General features: G+C 38.0%; 3 protein-coding genes across 3 annotated transcripts; all 3 read right to left on the bottom strand.

The window, feature by feature from the left end:
* Window positions 1–4,625: 4,625 nt before the first annotated feature.
* On the bottom strand, window positions 4,626–5,701 carry LOC113590423 (trace amine-associated receptor 13c-like). The gene has a single exon (XM_027030554.3). It carries the CDS (start codon window positions 5,592–5,594, stop codon window positions 4,626–4,628), a length of 969 nt encoding a protein of 322 aa, XP_026886355.2. The 5' UTR covers window positions 5,595–5,701.
* Window positions 5,702–9,245: 3,544 nt separating this feature from the next.
* LOC118241815 (trace amine-associated receptor 13c-like) lies at window positions 9,246–11,015 on the bottom strand. Its single transcript, XM_035529044.2, has one exon. The coding sequence runs from the start codon at window positions 10,926–10,928 to the stop codon at window positions 9,960–9,962; it is 969 nt and encodes a 322-aa protein (XP_035384937.1). The 5' UTR covers window positions 10,929–11,015; the 3' UTR covers window positions 9,246–9,959.
* Window positions 11,016–16,118: 5,103 nt separating this feature from the next.
* Window positions 16,119–17,374, bottom strand: LOC118241814 (trace amine-associated receptor 13c-like). Its single transcript, XM_035529043.2, has one exon. It carries the CDS (start codon window positions 17,280–17,282, stop codon window positions 16,314–16,316), a length of 969 nt encoding a protein of 322 aa, XP_035384936.2. The 5' UTR covers window positions 17,283–17,374; the 3' UTR covers window positions 16,119–16,313.
* Between the last annotated feature and the right edge of the window lie 1,202 nt (window positions 17,375–18,576).

Genomic DNA, 18,576 nt, shown 5'->3' with positions numbered 1-18,576 from the left:
AGATGGGAGGAAAAAGTGAACTGATCTAATTTAATGTATAAAGTTACCATAAAGTTACTATTGATACCAAATGGTAATAAAAAGGGAAATGCCTGTTCTTATGACTCGTTGCCCATTTTCCACTGAAGCCGTCTGGATGTCACTGAAAGAAAATGTCCATCTTACATCAAACTGCCAGGATGGCTGTGATGGCCCGAGTGCCGCAGGTCAAGGCGCAGGAAGGACAGACCTCTCTTGACACAGGCAAGCATTTATTTACATAAGCTATGAATGATAAATGATAAGGCACTCAGACATAATCAGTGCAGTGTGAATATGATGAAAGAGAGACAAACATGTTAACATAAACATGAGTACAAGTTATAAATGTAAGCAACTCTCATGCTAACACATACAACGAGGTACAATACACAGAGATTTAAATACAAACATAAATAAAACCAAGAACAAGGTGTTTAACAAGAGGGTGTGGCAACAAACAATGAGGCAGTCACTTTGTCAACAGTAAACTTTCACTGCACATGGCAGGTTGTACCATGTGATCATTGGGAAGGGGAGTGTAACCCCCCCCCCCCAGTGTGCAACTCCCGATGCATTCACATTTGGGACAGCCAACCCCAGGCCACCATGTACATTTATTCACACAAGACAACATGTCAAAGGCTGGTGCCCACCCACCACAAGACCAGGTAGGTCTCTCAACATGTGAGGGGAAAAGCCGAAGTCTGTGCTGCTCCCAGGGCAGTACGGTGATGCGCCGTGGTGGGTCTGACAGGGCCGAAGGTGTGGTGACGATCTGCAGTAGCCATGATGGAGGTGGAAGCACTGCGGCTACCAGTGATAGCAGTAGCTTCAACCGGATGGGAAGCACCATGGAGACCTGCAGAAGCAGCAGCCTCAAAGGGACTGGAGGCACTGCAGTGATCATCAATGACAGCAGCCTTGGTGGGACCCAGCTGAGACGGATGACATAATGCACCCAATGGACAGAGGGTGCACACATTAATGAGGAGGTGCGCCCACAAACTTGGCTGGAGCGGGCTGTATCTTCCTCCTCTTCCTCCGGTGTGGCCACGAGCTCTGGTCTAGGTACTCTTCCCAACTTCCAGGGATCCAGGGATCCAGAAAGCTTGGGATGTCTGCAATAGTGTGTTGCAGTAGTCTAGCTTTAAGATTACAAGAGACAAGAGATATTCCCCTAGCCATGGCTACTCCTGACAAACCTAAGTGTGATGATCCTGTTACTACTACTATGACACCTGTCACAGTGGATGTTACTGTGCCTGTTAACCCTGATTTTAATGAATTAGATTTGATGTCCCGAGAGGACCTTGCTAAAGCCCAGAAATCCGATTGTACTTTGGCACAGTTTCGCCTTTACTGTTCAAAAAGGTGGAACAGCGAGGCATAATAGTCAATATTGTCTAGAAAATTTTATTTAATGACAAAATGGATGCCATTATAGATGGAGACAGAGATGGGGCTACACAGGTTGTTGTATCTCTTAAATATCGAATGCATATAATGTTTTTAGCACATGATTACCCATTATCTGGCAATTTATGTAAAGGAAAACCACCACGAGTATTTTAGAATACTTCTTTTGGTCATTGATTTGGAACAGTGATGCTCAGTACAGTCAATCCTGCACCCTTGTCTTCCATTACCATTGTGTGTGAACCCTTCGACCACATTTTGATAGACTTTGTGAGCCCTGTGAGTGGGTCACTGTTAATTGTTAACTATAATGTGCGCAGTGACTAGATATCCAGACATGATTCCACTCCATTTGCTTAAACATATTATGTCTAGCGCATATCACCTGGTGTCTCAGGGGGCACTGGAAAGGTTCCACCAGACTTTCAAGAACATGCAGAGAGCTTATTGTGTGAAGCATGAAAAAAAACTGTGATGAAGGTATGCCCTTATTACTATTTTTTGTTCGTGACATGATTCAGGAATCTCCAGGGTTCAGCTCTAATGCATAGTTGTTTGGACTGTGCAGTCCACTGAAAATCATATATGAACATTCACCCCCTAGTACTAACATTTCCCTATGTGAATTCACAGCCAAACTATGTGACTGGTTATGTATGATTAGAAAACTTGCACAGTGCAGCCTTAGTGCCTCTCAGAATGCCATGAAAGCCATGTACGACAGAAAAGCTGTTGATCGCTCTTTTGAGGTGGTGGATAAAGTATCAGCATTCTTGCCATTAGTTTCCTTAGTGCACATTTCATGGGACTTATGTCATCCATACATGTGTGTGGGCAGTGAATCTAGTAAGCACATGGAGGATTTTGAGTGCGAAATCAGAGATGTAAATTCTGGCTCTTGGATAGGTGTAAAGGATTCTAGGGTAATTTTTGGCTTGGTTGTTCTGATCCCTAAGTAGCTGCCCGATGTCATGTTATTGCTCTTAATGTTATCCTTAATGGGCTTTAATTTCTCATTGAAAAAATTCATGAACTCATTACTGCTATGTGATGTAATCTGAGCATTGGTGTCAGTCTTATTCCTAGTTAGATTTGCAATTGTGCTAAAAAGAAATCTAGGCTTATTTTTGTTATTTTCTGTTAGGGTTGAAAGATAAGCTGTTTGAGTGGTAATACATGCTTTTCTATACATAATAAGGTTTTCCTTCCATGCAAGATGGAAGACTACAAGCTTAGTGTGGCACAATTACATTCTAGTTTTCAAGTGTTTTGTTTTAAATTGCAAATGTGATCATTATACCAAGGTATTATTTTTAATTGGAGCAACATCATTCAGTGTGCAGTGGTATATTGAGCCTAAGCATTCAGTTCTTTGATCAAGTTCTGTGGGACTTGAGGGTTTCCTAGTTGAAAATGATAAATCTGGGAGATTCACAATAAATCTAGGTGCAGTAGCTGACATGATCGTGCATCTGGTAAGGTAGTGAGGCAAGGTTACTATATTGTGGCACAAATGTAGTTAAAATGAAATTAGGGAATGGTCTGAGATGGCATCTGACTGGGATAGTATAACTACATTCTCTATGTCTACATTGTATGTCAGTACTAAGTCAAGCATATGTCCACCAGAATGTGTGGACTCTCTTATATATTGAGTGAAACCAATTGATTCTAATATAAAACTATCTCAGAGGGTGTTTAGTTAGGAATCTAACATTTAGTAAACCCAGCTTTAGATAAAAGGTGCAGGCAGTGTTCTGTGAATCAGTTACTTTAATACTAATTATGTTATTGAGGCATATTTTTCTTTGTTGACAGTGTCAATATGATAAACCTTGGGTGACGTCATGTAGCGACCAGCAGATGGTTTGTTAAGCCTCTTTGTCTCCTGCCTGGCCTCTGCTCTGGATTGTCACAGATTAACTAGGTCTGTCATGAGGCTATGGCTTATGTTACAGGAAAGGAGAGCAGCACCCTTTCTAGTAGGATCGATAGCATCCCACCCTAAAAGGCCAAGCTTGCCCTCGAATGTGCTCCAATTATCTATAAACCCCACATTGTTTTGTAAGCACCACTTGGGTATCCAGCAGTTCAGCGAAGTTAACTGGCTGTATGTTATATCGCCACGCCACATTGGTATGGGACCATAGCTACTACAGCATCGAACATTGCCTTCACTAATTGACACACCTCTTCAATGTTATTTTTAGTTATCTCTGACAACATCATTGCTCTCATTCTGAAACTCCCCACTCTCTTCGCAAACATCCCCTTTCATACCTCGGTTTTGTAACACGACATTAATGTGGGTTCCTACTCTTCAATTAAGCAATATCCTTATTGTGTTAACCCCCAGAAAGGTGAATTGCCTGAAAACGAAACCAAAATCTTCTTGAAACAGGTCTCACCATTCCCAGTACTAGCACTTATTGTTCACCAACTGTCCAAAAACCCAACTGAACTTTTTTTTGCACTGATTAACATAAGGTAAACGATGTGACTGTACAAACATTGCAAGGATAGAATCAGATCAGCTACTTATATGAGTAAAGTTGGGTTGCTAAAGGGTTACTGGCAAGTGCAAATTATGTGTCCTTCCACTGATATCTCAGATTTCTCCACTCTGGATCAGTTTTTATAGTATACTGTTATGGCTTTCGGCCTCAAAAACTCCTCGTCCAAGTTGCCACTGTTGGGCCCTTGAGCAAGGCCCTTAACCCTCAATTGCTCAAGTTATACTCAGTCATAATTATAAGTCATTTTGGATAAAAGTGTCAGGTAAATACCATAAATGTAAAATTGTGTTTAAAGTGCCCAAATACATTATTGTAGCCCAGTTTTGCTGAAATAAAAATAACTCTTCTCAGCTCTAACTAGATAAATCCTGTAAGTATTGTTATTAGGCTCAAATGTCCTTCCTCCACATGTACAGTCAATCACTGGGTTTTTATGAAACACTGTAGCACAGCTGAAGGGTCTTTAAGGAGAACACTGTCCAATTCTGTATAAATGCCTCATGGACATTCATATGTGACAAGTATTATATAATGCACATATTATGTCGGTTATTTCTAGTACAATCTGAATAGACATATTGTATAGAATAGGTGAAAAGTGTAAATACATTTATTAAAATAAGTCCTTCAAAACTATAAGTACTGTGACAATTGTAAAACCAGCTTCATTCATCAAAGAACATTAATCAGCGTGGAATCAGTGGATAAGATCTGCAGAGTTAAAATTAATTTAACAGATCTCCTAAACCATGGGTAAAACAAGGCATAAATCACTGGATTGATTGCTGAATTAAGGTAAACTAACATCAACACTTTCTGTAATGATTTTTCTTCAATTTCTATCACATTACCTAATACACTATAAACAAAGTATGGAAGTAAACAGGCCACAAACACAGACACTAAAATACCAAGAACTTTTGCTGCTTTTCTTTCAGATTTCATTGAGTCTGTCATGTTCTTTGAGGTCTGAGTCCTGGTGTGACTATTAAGGTCTCTAATAGCAGTGGCATGTTTCTTGGCAATAAAAAAAACAAAAACATACAATGTGATTATTACAGAAAGTGGGATAACAAAAGTCAACAGAAGATCGACCAGAGACCAGATAAAAAAGTTGTATCCAGGACATGTTACAAGACTTCCAAAGGTTCCATTGAAGTGCTGAAGTGCTATATTATAAAAGAACAATACAGTCCAGATGGATAAAACTTCAATGCACATTGTGCTGAGTGAGAGTGTTTTGTTGTACATAAAAGGTTTAGAGAGAGCAAAATACCGATCAACAGCAATGAGGGCAACATTAAATATTGACATGGTTGTGAGAAAATAGGAAATGAATGTAAAACATATACGGTAAAATGCAGTAAAAACCCAACATGATTCAATCATCCAAATTAATGCTGTAGGGATCACAAAGACTCCAACCAGGCAGTCTGACACAGCCAGAGAGAGGATGAGCATGTTAGTTGGTGTGTGGAGCTGCTTGAAGTGACACACAGAGATGATGATGAGCAGGTTTCCACACACTGTTAGAAAAACAACAGCTGCTGCAGACACATATGATAACACATATATTACAGTAGATACAGATCTCTCTGGACAGGAAAACCTGTGACAGTAATCAGTTTGGTTAAGATTCATTAGTAAGATTATGTATAATTTAGCATTTCAACATTTAAATTGGATTAAAATCAATAACTCTGATCTATTATTTTCCCTTGGAAACAGTAGTGAGAATGATAAGCAGATAAAATCCCAAATTCACATTGACAATCAATGAAATGATGTGCTACGCAGCTAGCAGTGCTGATATTTGTATGGTGTGGAAACTGCTCCCACCCTCTAGTCTGAATGACAGCTTGATACATGTGATGTCAGGGTTTGTTCTCTGGCTAACAGATCAACTTCTCTTTTGGCACAAAAGATAATGATGGCAGATTTGGACATTTTTGAAGGTACATTTTTAATCATTTTCTTGTTTCTCCCCTAAGTCTTTAAACCCTTTGTTTTATTGTTCCAGTTCTGCATGTATGTGACAATTCATTGCCTCTGTTTACTTTATATTATTTGTAATTTCCATTTTCTAGTTTCAGTTTCCTTAAATTCTGGCCTTGCCCTGTCATGATGAAGGTGGTGTGTTTCCTTCCAGGTTATGTCCTGTAGATATTGGTGGGAGACCATGTCCAGGGATGTGCATATATTACATCACGATGAACTCATTCCTATAATATCATCATAGTCTTGACTGCTATAGACCATTTCTCTATGCCATATTATGTCAATTCCAATGGTACCCTCTGCTTTTGAGATGGTAGAGCCTTTTTTGAAGGTTTTGTGGATATTATACATTAATAGTATACTTGAGGAGGACATTCTATCAGACCAATGTCCCTACGTCACCTACCTAGTTTGGCACTCATTCATGAAATGTTTGAAAGGTTTTTCCCATCTGAAAAGGACCCAAAGATATAGAAAGAATGGATATATGACCCATTTACTGTTGAATCATCAGCTCTTCCACTGGAACAGGAGGCCATCCTACTGGATCTAAATATGATGGATTCACATCAGAATCTGTCCCATCTTTCTGGATCACACTTGCCTGTTCTGGCCATAAGTTTGTTTGGTTTTTTAGCTTTGACAGACACCAGAACAGGGCTTCATAATCAACTGGATGCCAAAAACACACTGATTGTCACTCATAGACATAACACCACACTACGAACACATTTTCGCAGAGAATCAGGTGAGTTAACAGGTAAATTAGTATGTTATATATAGATATACACTCACCTACCACTTTATTAGGTACACCTTACTAGTGTAGAGTCTTTTTCCTTGTGTCAAATGACAATGCAGACTCTAAATGAACCTTTGACTTAATTCAATTAACAATGCTGAGGAACAAGTCAGTACAACGACTCTCTTCTCACAAATTCCTCTTTTAACTGGAACTAGGTAGACTCCTGCATGCTGATTGGTCTAGTCACAGAACACTTACAACTATGGTAGCTCATAGCAACAAACAGGACCGTCATTTATTCAAATGATCTACAGCTACTATCAGGTTAGACCTACTTTTGCCTTCAGAACTGCCTTAATTTTTCATGGCACAGATTCAACAAGGTTCTGGAAAGATTTCTCAGAGATTTTGGTCTATATTGACATGATATCATCACAGTTGTAGATTTGTCAGCTGCACATACATGATGTGTATTTTCCATTCCACCACATCCCAAACGTGCCTATTGGATTTAGATCTGGTGGATATAGATCTTTGTGACTGTGGAGGCTCTCTGAATATACTGAAAATTGTGTTCAAGAAACCAGTTTGAGAGGATTTGAGCTTTGTGACATTATCCTGCTGGAAGTAGCCATCAGAAGATGGTACACTGTTTTCATAAAGGGATGAACATACTCTGTGACAATTCACAGTTAGGTTCTGGCATTGAATGGTGCTCAGATGGTGTTAAGGTGCCCAAGTGTGCCAAGAAAATATCTCCCACACCATTACACCACCAGCAGCAGATGGAACCATTGCTACAAGGCAGGATGGACACACGTTTTCATGTTGTTTGCACCAAAGTCTAACCATACCATCTGAATCTTGCAGCAGAAATTGATACTCATCTGCTTCAAAGTTTGATGAGCTGTGCATTCAGATATGCTCTTCTGCATACCTCACTTGTAATAAGTAGTTATTTGAGGGACTATTGCCTTTAGCAAAACAAGTCTGACCTCTGACATCAACAAGGTATTTTTGCTCAGAGAACTGCTGCTCTCTAGATATTTTTTCTTTTTAGGGCCATTCTCTATGAACCATAGAGATGGTTGTGGTCTAACACCCTAACAACCATGCCATATTCAAAGTCAGTTAAATCACCTTTCTTCTCCATTCTGATTCTCTGTTTTAACTTCAGCAGGTCATTTTGACCTAAATGCATTAAATTGCTGCCATGTGATTGACTAATTAGATATTTGCATCAGGATAAAGGAACATAAGAAGTTTGAGAAATGCCAAGGGCTGAAGGTGAATGAAGAAAAATATATAAATAAAAATAAATAAATAAATAAATTATTTACCTCCAGCCCTTGGTATTTCTCAAGCTTCTTGTGTTCCTTTTTTCCTGATGTTGCTATCAATCAGGATTGCCATATCCATCACTACAACCCTCTTCTGCTTTTTGTCCACCACTACTATGTCCGGTTGGTTAGCCATTACCATCGTGTCTGTATCTGTAAGTCCTACAGGATCTTAGCATGGTCATTTTCCACCACCTTTGGGGGTGTATTCCACTTTGACCTTACATCTTCCAGCCAGTATTCAGCACAGATGTTTCTGTACACGATACCAGCCACTTGGATATGGAGTTCCATACTGCCTGCTAGTATCTTGCATCCCACTGTTATGTGCTGGACTGTCTGAGGGGCATCTCTGCACAGTCCTGCCTGGTGTGATAGATTCCAGCCTCTACTGATCTCATGTTTAGCACTTGTTCCTGTGCTGCCTGATTAATGCCTCTGTGCTGTCTTTCAATCCATCCTTTTCCAGCCATTGGCAGGATTTCTCCATATCAGACACTTCCGCTATCTGCCATTGGTACATACATACATCATCTGTCACAATGGCAACATCAAGACTGACATCTAGGCTCTCATCGGAAAAGCCACAACCATTTTCCAAACCTGTGGACATCAGTTTCTATCTCATTTAATATCAAGCGGTGGCTGTACACATCTATCGTCATTCCGACCATAATCTACATGGAAACATGGAAGATGTCCACGAGTACCACCATGGAGGTCAATGTTTTCCATCACCGCTGTCTGCAACGGGTCCTCAATATTCGATACACCAACCACGTTCCCAACGCACAAGTGCTGCATTGCCATGGATCGACTAGACTTCATTTCAGTATTGTGAGGCGTCTACTCCAGTTAGCTGGTCATATTCTGTGTATGCCCAGACATTTCATACCCTGATTGGCCTTGCACTGGGACCCAGCTACATGGGCCAGAGGCCGCCTTCAGAATACCTGGTAGTGAATGTTCATGAACAATCTTAAGATGGTCAATACATCCTGGAATGAAGTTGAAATGCTCACAGAATACAGACACCAGTAGTAGGACCTTGTCACTCAATGTGCATAAATGCATGGGAGGACAAAGTAACTCAAGGTTTGTTTATGCAGAAGGTTTGTTTATTAAACAAACTTATTTATTTATGCAGAATGCACAAAATTGTAGTGAATTACACGTTTTCCAGAGAAACAGGAGGTCCTCTCTGTCCGAAACATCCCGTTTCTCTGGAAAATTTGTACTTCGTTACAATTTTGTGCATTCTGCATAAACAAAGACTTGACAAGATGTAGCCATGCCCATAAATAAATATGAAAAAAACTATCCCAATGATTATACATAGTTTATCTAATCTTATCATAATTTATTTTAGATAAAATATTTCCATCAAACATGCAATAATGCATATTCTCAGATATTTACTGTGTTATTTTAAAGCTGTGGCTTAAACAAACACAAAATCACTGTCAAATGCTTTATTAATTTTAAAATAGTGATCAGTCAAACAGCTTGTTTGACAAAAACTATTAATATCATATTTGATTAAAGTGCCAGAGCCCATCATGTCTGCATATATCAGTTGAAGAAGGCTGTTAGTTTCTAGCATCACTAGATTTGCTTGCAACTGAGTACAGAAATATTAGCAGTGCTAACTACATATACATTTTATTGAAGATCTTCTAAAGCACTTGGGATTTTAATTCAATATATAAAACCAGTTATTACTAAAAGTCCTTCCTCCACATGTACAGTCAATCACTGGGATGTAATGAAACACTGTAGCACAGCAGAAGGGACTTTAAGGAGAAGACAGTCCAATTCTGTATAAATGACCCAATGGACATCCATATGTGACAAACAGGTGTAAATACATTTATTAAAATAAGCCCTCAAAAACATCAAGTACTACGACAGTTGTAAAAACAATCAAAGAATGTTTATCAGTGTAGAATCAGTGAAGAATATCTGAAGAGTTAAAATCAGTTTAACAGATCTCCTAAACCATGGATAAAACAAAGCATAAATAACTGGATTGATTGCTGAATTAAAATAAACCAGCATCAACACCTTCTGAAATGATTTTTCTTGAATTTCTATGACATTACCTAATACACAATAAAGAAAGTATGGAAGTAAACAGGCCAAAAACACAGACACTAAAATGCCAAGCACTTTGGCTGCTTTTCTCTCAGATTTCATTGAGTCTGACATGTTCTTCGATTTCTGAGTTCTGGTGTGACTATTAAGATCTCTAATAGCAGTGGCATGTTTCTTGGCAATAAAAAACACTTGACCATACAATATAACTATTACAGAAAGTGGGAAAACAAAAGTCAACACAAGATCGACCAGAGACCAGATAAAAAAGTTGTATCCAGAACATGTTACAAGACCTCCAAAGGTCCCATTGAAGTACTGAAGTGCTATATTATAAATGAACAATACAGTCCAGACTGATAAAACTATAATACACATTGTGCTAAGGGAGACCGTTTTGTGGTACAGAAACGGCTTAGAGAGAGCAAAATACCGATCAACAGCAATCAAAGCAACATTAAATATTGACATGGTTGTGAGAAAGCAGGAAATGAATATAAAACAAACACGGTACAATGCAGTAAATATCCAACACGATTCAATCATCCAAATTAATGCAGTAGGGATCACAAAAACACCGATGAGACAGTCTGACACAGCCAGAGAAAGGATGAGCATGTTAGCTGGTGTGTGGAGCTGCGTGAAGTGACACACAGAGATGATGATGAGCAGGTTCCCACACACTGTTAGAAGAACAACAGCTGCTGTAGACATATACAATAACACATTCAGTGCAGAATATACTGATCTCTCTGGACAGGAAAACCAGTAACAGTAATCTGTTTGGTTAAGATTCATCAGTAAGGATCATGAATACAGCATTTAAATTGTGTTCAAAATAAAAATTCAGATCTTCATTTTTTTCTTTTCTATAGAGACAGTAGCATGAAGGGTAAGGCTCTAACAACTTGAACTCACAATCACATGTGTTATGGGTTGAGCAGCTAGTTATGCTGATATTTGTACCTCTCAGAAACTGCTCCCACCCTCCAGGCTGAAAGAATCATGTGATGTCATGGGTTCTTCCCTGGTCTGCGAGGAGCCCATAGGTAACTCATGTTAAAAACAAATGATGGTTATAGTGAGATCAGGATTAAAAACAGGTGGATATGGCAGGAGAGCTAGTGGATGTGATGGAAGAGAAGGTGCATGTGATGGAGAAGCTGGTGGGTGTGATTGAGGAGCAGGTGGATGTGATGGAGGACCTGTTGCATGTGATGGAGGAGCAGGTGGATGTGATGGTGGATCTGGTAAATGTGATGGAGGAGCAGGTGGATGTGATGGAGGACCTGATGAATGTGATGGAGGAGCAGGTGGATGTGATGGAGGACCTGATGAATGTGATGGAGGAGCTGGTGGATGTGATTGAGGAGCTTGTGGATGTGATGGGGTTAAGACACTGGTGAAGAAGGGCACTGAAGCAAGTTGGGTGATAAGGATATGACACTCGCTGGCAAAGCATAAAAAAGTATAAAAAATTAAATTAATTCAAATAAATAATATACACATCCCCCCAAAAATCAAAGATGAGAATAATCAGAATAAACCTGATTTTGATGATTAGCCACTGAAATAATGATGTGTTACACTGAATTAAGGATGTCATACACTGAGGTCATCATGTTATATACTGAGATCATGATGTGTTACACTGAAGTGATGTTATACAGTGAGGTCATGATGTGCTACACTGAAGTAATGATGTTATACACTGAGATCGTGAAGTTATACATTGAAGTAATGATGTTATACACTGAGATCATGAAGTTATACACCGAAGTAATGATGTTATACACTGAGGCCATGATGATATACACTGACGTTATGATTTTATACACCGAAATAATGATCTTATACACTGAGGTCATCATGTTATACACTGAGATCATGATGTGTTACACTAAAGTGATGATTTACACTGAAATCATGATGTGTTACACTGAAGTGATGTTATACACTGAAGTGATGATTTTATACACTGAAGTAATGATGTTTTACAGTGAGGTCATGATGTTCTACACAATTACATGATTTTGAGGCCCTCCTTTGTATCCATGGGGGAGAGAGGGTGTAACAACATCTTAATTCTATCCAAAAAGTTATCTTATTCTACCAAGTATTTAATCTTAATTACATAGTAGTACCGAAGGTAGTTTGTTATTATTAGTGCCTATCTACAACACTATGGCTTAGTTATGGCATATTATGAAATGATCAGAACTGGATGTTTATGAGCTGTGTTGTAGCCAATTTAAGCATCACAGAGTAGTTAATAAAGGAGATTAGGGTTGGGGCAGCTTTGTAGCCATTCCATTCCATATTTATGTTTTATTCTGTATTCTCACATTTTTCATATTTATTTACTAAATGTCCCCCATAATATATATTTTATTATAAACTCACCCACCCACACCACACACACACACACACACACACACACACACACACACACACACACACACACACAAATAACATTGTAGTAAAGTACACAAGTTTTGAGAGAAAGAAGAGGTTTCAGAGGTCCTTCACCAACTGCGCAAGCAAAGTGCTTCTCAAGTTCTAAGAGGTAAAAGTACATCTTTTAATTCAGTAAACTGCAGATGCATCCTGGAATCTTCTTATATATAAAACCCACATGTTTTGCTGGTTGAATATTTACTCTTTACAATTGATTATAAATCAATTTTTAAATATTCTTAAATTTGATCATATATGCATATTTTAGTTATACATTTCATTTTTATTCCGTTTCTATAGACCAATAACCTAGTGAACTGTTCAGTTAGTCTAGAATGTCACACATGCAATGACCAATGTATAATGTAATGTAATGTATAATATATTTGGGAAAATAAAACATTCTGATTCTCATCAAGAAAGTTACCTGATTTTGATATCCAAAGCCAAAAATGAAGTTATTTTGAGTATGACTTTCTTCTGACACCAACCAATGTATCCTGTTTCAGTACAGTCCAAGCTGTGGTGCATAGACCATATTACATTTGATAAAGTGCATAGACCATATTACATTTGTGGTGCATAGACCATATTACATTTGCTATATGCTTTCCATTGATGTTCCTTATTGGCAGGTATTGATGGTTTTAGTGAAACAATCAGAATCAACAATTCTCACTCCATTTGTTTGCACTCACACAAGCACACACATTCTTGCACTCTCACTCTTGCTTTTCAAGCTCATTTTTTTGAGTAGGTAATTAAACTGGTGTAAATGAAATGGTATTCAACTCACAAACCTAAAGTACTCATGCACAAAATACAATGATCAAATTAATTAAAGAACATTCATCAATGCAGAATCAGTGTTGAATATCTGAAGAGTGAAAATTAATTTAACAGCTCTCCTAAACCATGGGTAAAACAAAGCATAAATCACTGGATTAATGGAAGAGTTAATATAAACCAACACCAACACTTTCTGTAATGAATCTTTTTCATTATTACCCAAAACAGAATAAACAAAGTATGGAAGTAAACAGGCCACAAACACAGACACTAAAATGCCAAGAACTTTGGCTGCTTTTCTCTCAGATTTCATTGAGTCTGACATGTTCTTTGAGGTCTGAGTCCTGGTGTGACTATTAAGCTCTCTAATAGTAGTGGCGTGTTTCTTGGCAATAAAAAACACTTGAACATAGAATATAATTATTACAGAAAGTGTAAAAACAAAAGTCAAGAAAAGATCGATCAGAGACCAGACTTGGTCCAAAATGAAAAAGTAGTCTTCAGGACCATCATAACTTACAAAACCTCAATTGAAGTAGTGAAGTGCTATATTATAAAAAAATAATACAATCCAGACAGATAAAACTACAATACACATTTTGCTGGGAGAGACTGTTTTGCTGTATAGAAAAGGCTTAGAGAGAGCAAAATACCGATCAACAGCAATAAGGGCAATATTAAATATTGACATTCCTGTCAGAAAAAAATACATGAATGTAAAACATATACGGTACAATGCAGTAAAAAAGGGAAGACTCTAACAACCTGAACTCACAATCACATGTGTTATGGGTTGAGCAGCTAGTTTGCTGATATTGTACCTCTCAGAAACTGCTCCCACCCTCCAGTATGAAACAATCTTGTGATGTCATGGGTTGAAATCATCAATATCTCTTTTAATAGAAAAGCTACTGGTCAAAGACTGAAACAAACATTTCTTTGAATGAACAGTTATCTTACGTAGGTCATTATAGCCACTGTGACTGATATTCAGCAACAGTGCTGATGTTCAGCTCGACTTATCTGGAGTTTAAAAAGTTAAGTCTTTAAATATGAAATTATTAAAGTTCATTTGTATTCCTGCAACATTTATTACAATTTTTTTCCAAAATGATTTCATAATTCTGCATTTTTTTAATATTCTGATTTTATTTCTGCACCCCCAAGTTCCATTTTTTAATTTCCTTTTTTTATGAAACAGTGTCAGGAGTGGCTGCCATCCTGGCGTCCCTGTTGTCATGGTTTCCATGTTGTCTGTTTTCCTGCACTCCCTGGTTCCGCTCCTTAGTTTCGTTTTCTCCGCCCCTTATCTGTTACTTTATTCCAGTCTGTGTTTTGGTTCTCCCTGTTTCCATGTTCACATGAGTCTGTTCTCTGCCTGATTGTCTTGGTTATTTAAGCCCTGTGTTTTGTCTTCTAGGTTGTTGGTTATTTTGGTAACTCATGGTTCTTCTGTCATGTCTATATTATGCTCCCTGTACTGTTGTCACCAATGCTTAGCTTGTGTATCATTTTGCCTCAGTTTGTTCTACCCTCAGTGTTTGTATTTCCCTTGTTAACAAACCACCCCCTGCACATGCATTCTGCCTCTCGCCTGTTCCTATGGGAATTGTTACAAACAGAAAACAGTGAACCTATTTTTTACTTACCAGTATTAATTTAAACCTCAACAAAAGTTCTAGACTAGAGTTAACTACTTTTTATGATTCATCAATATTTGAATTTTCAAAGAAAACTAATATTAATAATAATAAAATAGTAATGTAATTTGAAAACATTTCTTATATACAAACATTCTGAACCTTCTCACATAGAATAGCAGAACTTCACAGCAGCCATATAGTTATCAGTAGCATATTACTGTAATGGTTCCCTGGAGTTTACAAAGCATCTGAATTTTGCAAATAATTCACTGTAAAGTGGATAGCCTATGGGAGACAGCGATGTAATAAAAGACTTGTAGCTGATAGTGGAATGTCTACATAAAGGACCAGCAGGTGAGATGGAACTTGCTGTGTTGAATAAAGTACTGTGAACATAGATAGCTTTAGGAGTGGCTTCATTGCCAACCTAAACAAAACTCACAATACACAAGTCACCACCTCTACCTACTCTCCACAAGACAAAAATAAAATACAGTCATACACTAACTCCCTGACAATTAACAGACAATAATCCCAACCCCAAATAAACATGCACCACTTTCTACAATCAGTAACTATGTACATAGACACATGTACTATGTACATAGACACACACTAGAACATGTACATTAACTCTAACTCTAACTACAGACAGAATACAGGGCAACATGAGTGAGACCCAGTGTATTCTTACATACAAACCTAGACATGCACAATACACAAGCTAACTACAGATAACAAGAGGCAATGTATTCACAGCCAAAAGACCACAAAAACCAAACAAACAAATTGTACACTGAGGGAAAATTACACAAAGCTAATGGGATGCTAGAGTGAACTTGGGCAAGCTTCCATCTTCTCCCAGCAGGGTCCTTCCATAGGCTACAGCAAACACTTAAGGCAGGGCAAAGCCGGTAACAAGGTAGACAGCAAGACTCAAATCCTGAACTGGAGCAGGAGCGCACTGTATATGGTGTTTTGTAGCAAAGAGCAGAGTTGACTGCAGTAAAACATTCTTGGTTTAATAAGACATGTATAATCCAAAGACATAGTCGCAAATCAGACATAGTTCGCAGTCCATAAAGCTGTAATCCAATGAACAAAATCCAACATAGAGACAGGCAACAGAACAAAATCTAGGTGAACAGGTATAAATCAAGAAACCAGGAAGACAGAGTAAATGTAATAGAGACAATGGCTTGGAATCAGATGACTAGGTAAATGACTTTGCATTGACTGAATTGATTAAAATAAGCCCTGAAAACATCAAGCACTGTGACAATTGTAAAAACAATCAAAGAATGTTTATCAGTGTAGAATCAGTTAAGAATATCTGAAGAGTTAATATCAGTTTAACAGATCTCCTAAACCATGGATAAAATAAGGCATAAATCACTGGATTGATTGTTGAATTAAAATAAACTAGCATCAACACCTTCTGAAATGATTTTTCTTCCATTTCTATGACATTACCTAATACACAATAAACAAAGTATGGAAGTAAACAGGCCAAAAACACAGACACTAAAATACCAAGCACTTTGGCTGCTTTTCTCTCAGATTTCATTGAGTTTGACATGTTCTTTGAGGTCTGAGTACTAGTCTGACTATTAAGCTCTCTAATAGCAGTGGCATGTTTCTTGGCAATAAAAAACACTTGACCATACAATATAACTATTACAGCAAGTGGGAAAACAAAAGTCAACACAAGATCGACCAGAGACCAGATAAAAAAGTTGTATCCAGGACATGTTACAAGACTTCCAAAGGTCCCATTGAAGTACTGAAGTGCTATATTATAAATAAACAATACAATCCAGACTGATACAACTGTAATACACATTGCGCTGAGGGAGACTGTTTTGTTGTACAGAAACGGCTTAGAGAGAGCAAAATACCGATCAACAGCAATCAGAGCAACATTAAATATTGATGTAGTTGAGAGAAAGCAGGAAATGAATGTAAAACAAACACGGTACAATGCAGTAAATATCCAACATGATTCAATCATCCAAATTAATGCTGTAGGGATCACAAAAACACCGATGAGACAGTCTGACACAGCCAGAGAGAGGATGAGCATGTTAGTTGGTGTGTGGAGCTGCGTGAAGTGACACACAGAGATGATGATGAGCAGGTTCCCACACACTGTTAGAAGAACAACAGCTGCTGTAGACATATACAATAACACATTCAGTGCAGAAGATACTGATCTCTCTGGACAGGAAAACCAGTAACAGTAATCTGTTTGGTTAAGATTCATCAGTAAGGATCATGAATACAGCATTTAAATTGTGTTCAAAATAAAAATTCAGATCTTCATTTTTTTCTTTTCTATAGAGACAGTAGCATGAAGGGTAAGGCTCTAACAACTTGAACTCACAATCACATGTGTTATGGGTTGAGCAGCTAGTTATGCTGATATTTGTACCTCTCAGAAACTGCTCCCACCCTCCAGGCTGAAAGAATCATGTGATGTCATGGGTTCTTCCCTGGTCTGCGAGGAGCCCATAGGTAACTCATGTTAAAAACAAATGATGGTTATATTGAGATCAGGATTAAAAACAGGTGGATATGGCAGGAGAGCTAGTGGATGTGATGGAAGAGAAGGTGCATGTGATGGTGGAGCTGGTGGGTGTGATTGAGGAGCAGGTGGATGTGATAGAGGACCTGTTGCATGTGATGGAGGAGCAGGTGGATGTGATTGAGGAGCTTGTGGATGTGATGGGGTTAAGACACTGGTGAAGAAGGGCACTGGAGCAAGTTGGGTGATGAGGATGCAATATGACACTCGCTGGCAAAGCATAAAAAATGTATAAAAAATTTAATTAATTCAAATAAATAATATATACATCCCCCCAAAAATCAAAGATGAGAATAATCAGAATAAACCTGTTTTTGATGATTAGCCACTGAAATAATGATGTGTTATACTGAATTAAGGATGTTATACACTGAGGTCATCATGTTATATACTGAGATCATGATGTGTTACACTGAAGTGATGTTATACAGTGAGGTCACGATGTGCTACACTGAAGTAATGATGTTATACACTGAGATCATGAAGTTATACATCCAAGTAATGATGTTATACACTGAGATCATGAAGTTATACACCGAAGTAATGATGTTATACACTGAGGCCATGATGATATACACTGAAGTTATGATTTTATACACCGAAATAATGATCTTATACACTGAGGTCATCATGTTATACACTGAGATCATGATGTGTTACACTAAAGTGATGATTTACACTGAAATCATGATGTGTTACACTGAAGTAATGATGTTTTACAGTGAGGTCATGATATTCTACACTTTACATGATTTTGAGGCCCTCCTTTGTATCCATAGGGGAGAGAGGGTGTAACAACATCTTAATTCTATCCAAAAAGTTATCTTATTCTACCAGGTATTTTAATCTTAATTACATAGTAGTACCGAAGGTAGTTTGTTATTATTAGTGCCTATCTACAACACTATGGCTTAGTTATGGCATATTATGAAATGATCAGAACTGGATGTTTATGAGCTGTGTTGTAGCCAAT

The sequence above is a fragment of the Electrophorus electricus genome, chromosome 2 (assembly GCF_041902795.1).
Source record: "Electrophorus electricus isolate QZ-2024a chromosome 2, ASM4190279v1, whole genome shotgun sequence".
Lineage (NCBI taxonomy): Eukaryota > Metazoa > Chordata > Actinopteri > Gymnotiformes > Gymnotidae > Electrophorus > Electrophorus electricus.
This window is presented reverse-complemented; position numbering and strand designations above follow the sequence as displayed.

Coding starts and splice junctions, on each gene's coding strand:
- LOC113590423 (XM_027030554.3), bottom strand. CDS start 5,594: ATGAATCTTAACCAAACTGATTACTGTCACAGGTTTTCCTGTCCAGAG.
- LOC118241815 (XM_035529044.2), bottom strand. CDS start 10,928: ATGAATCTTAACCAAACAGATTACTGTTACTGGTTTTCCTGTCCAGAG.
- LOC118241814 (XM_035529043.2), bottom strand. CDS start 17,282: ATGAATCTTAACCAAACAGATTACTGTTACTGGTTTTCCTGTCCAGAG.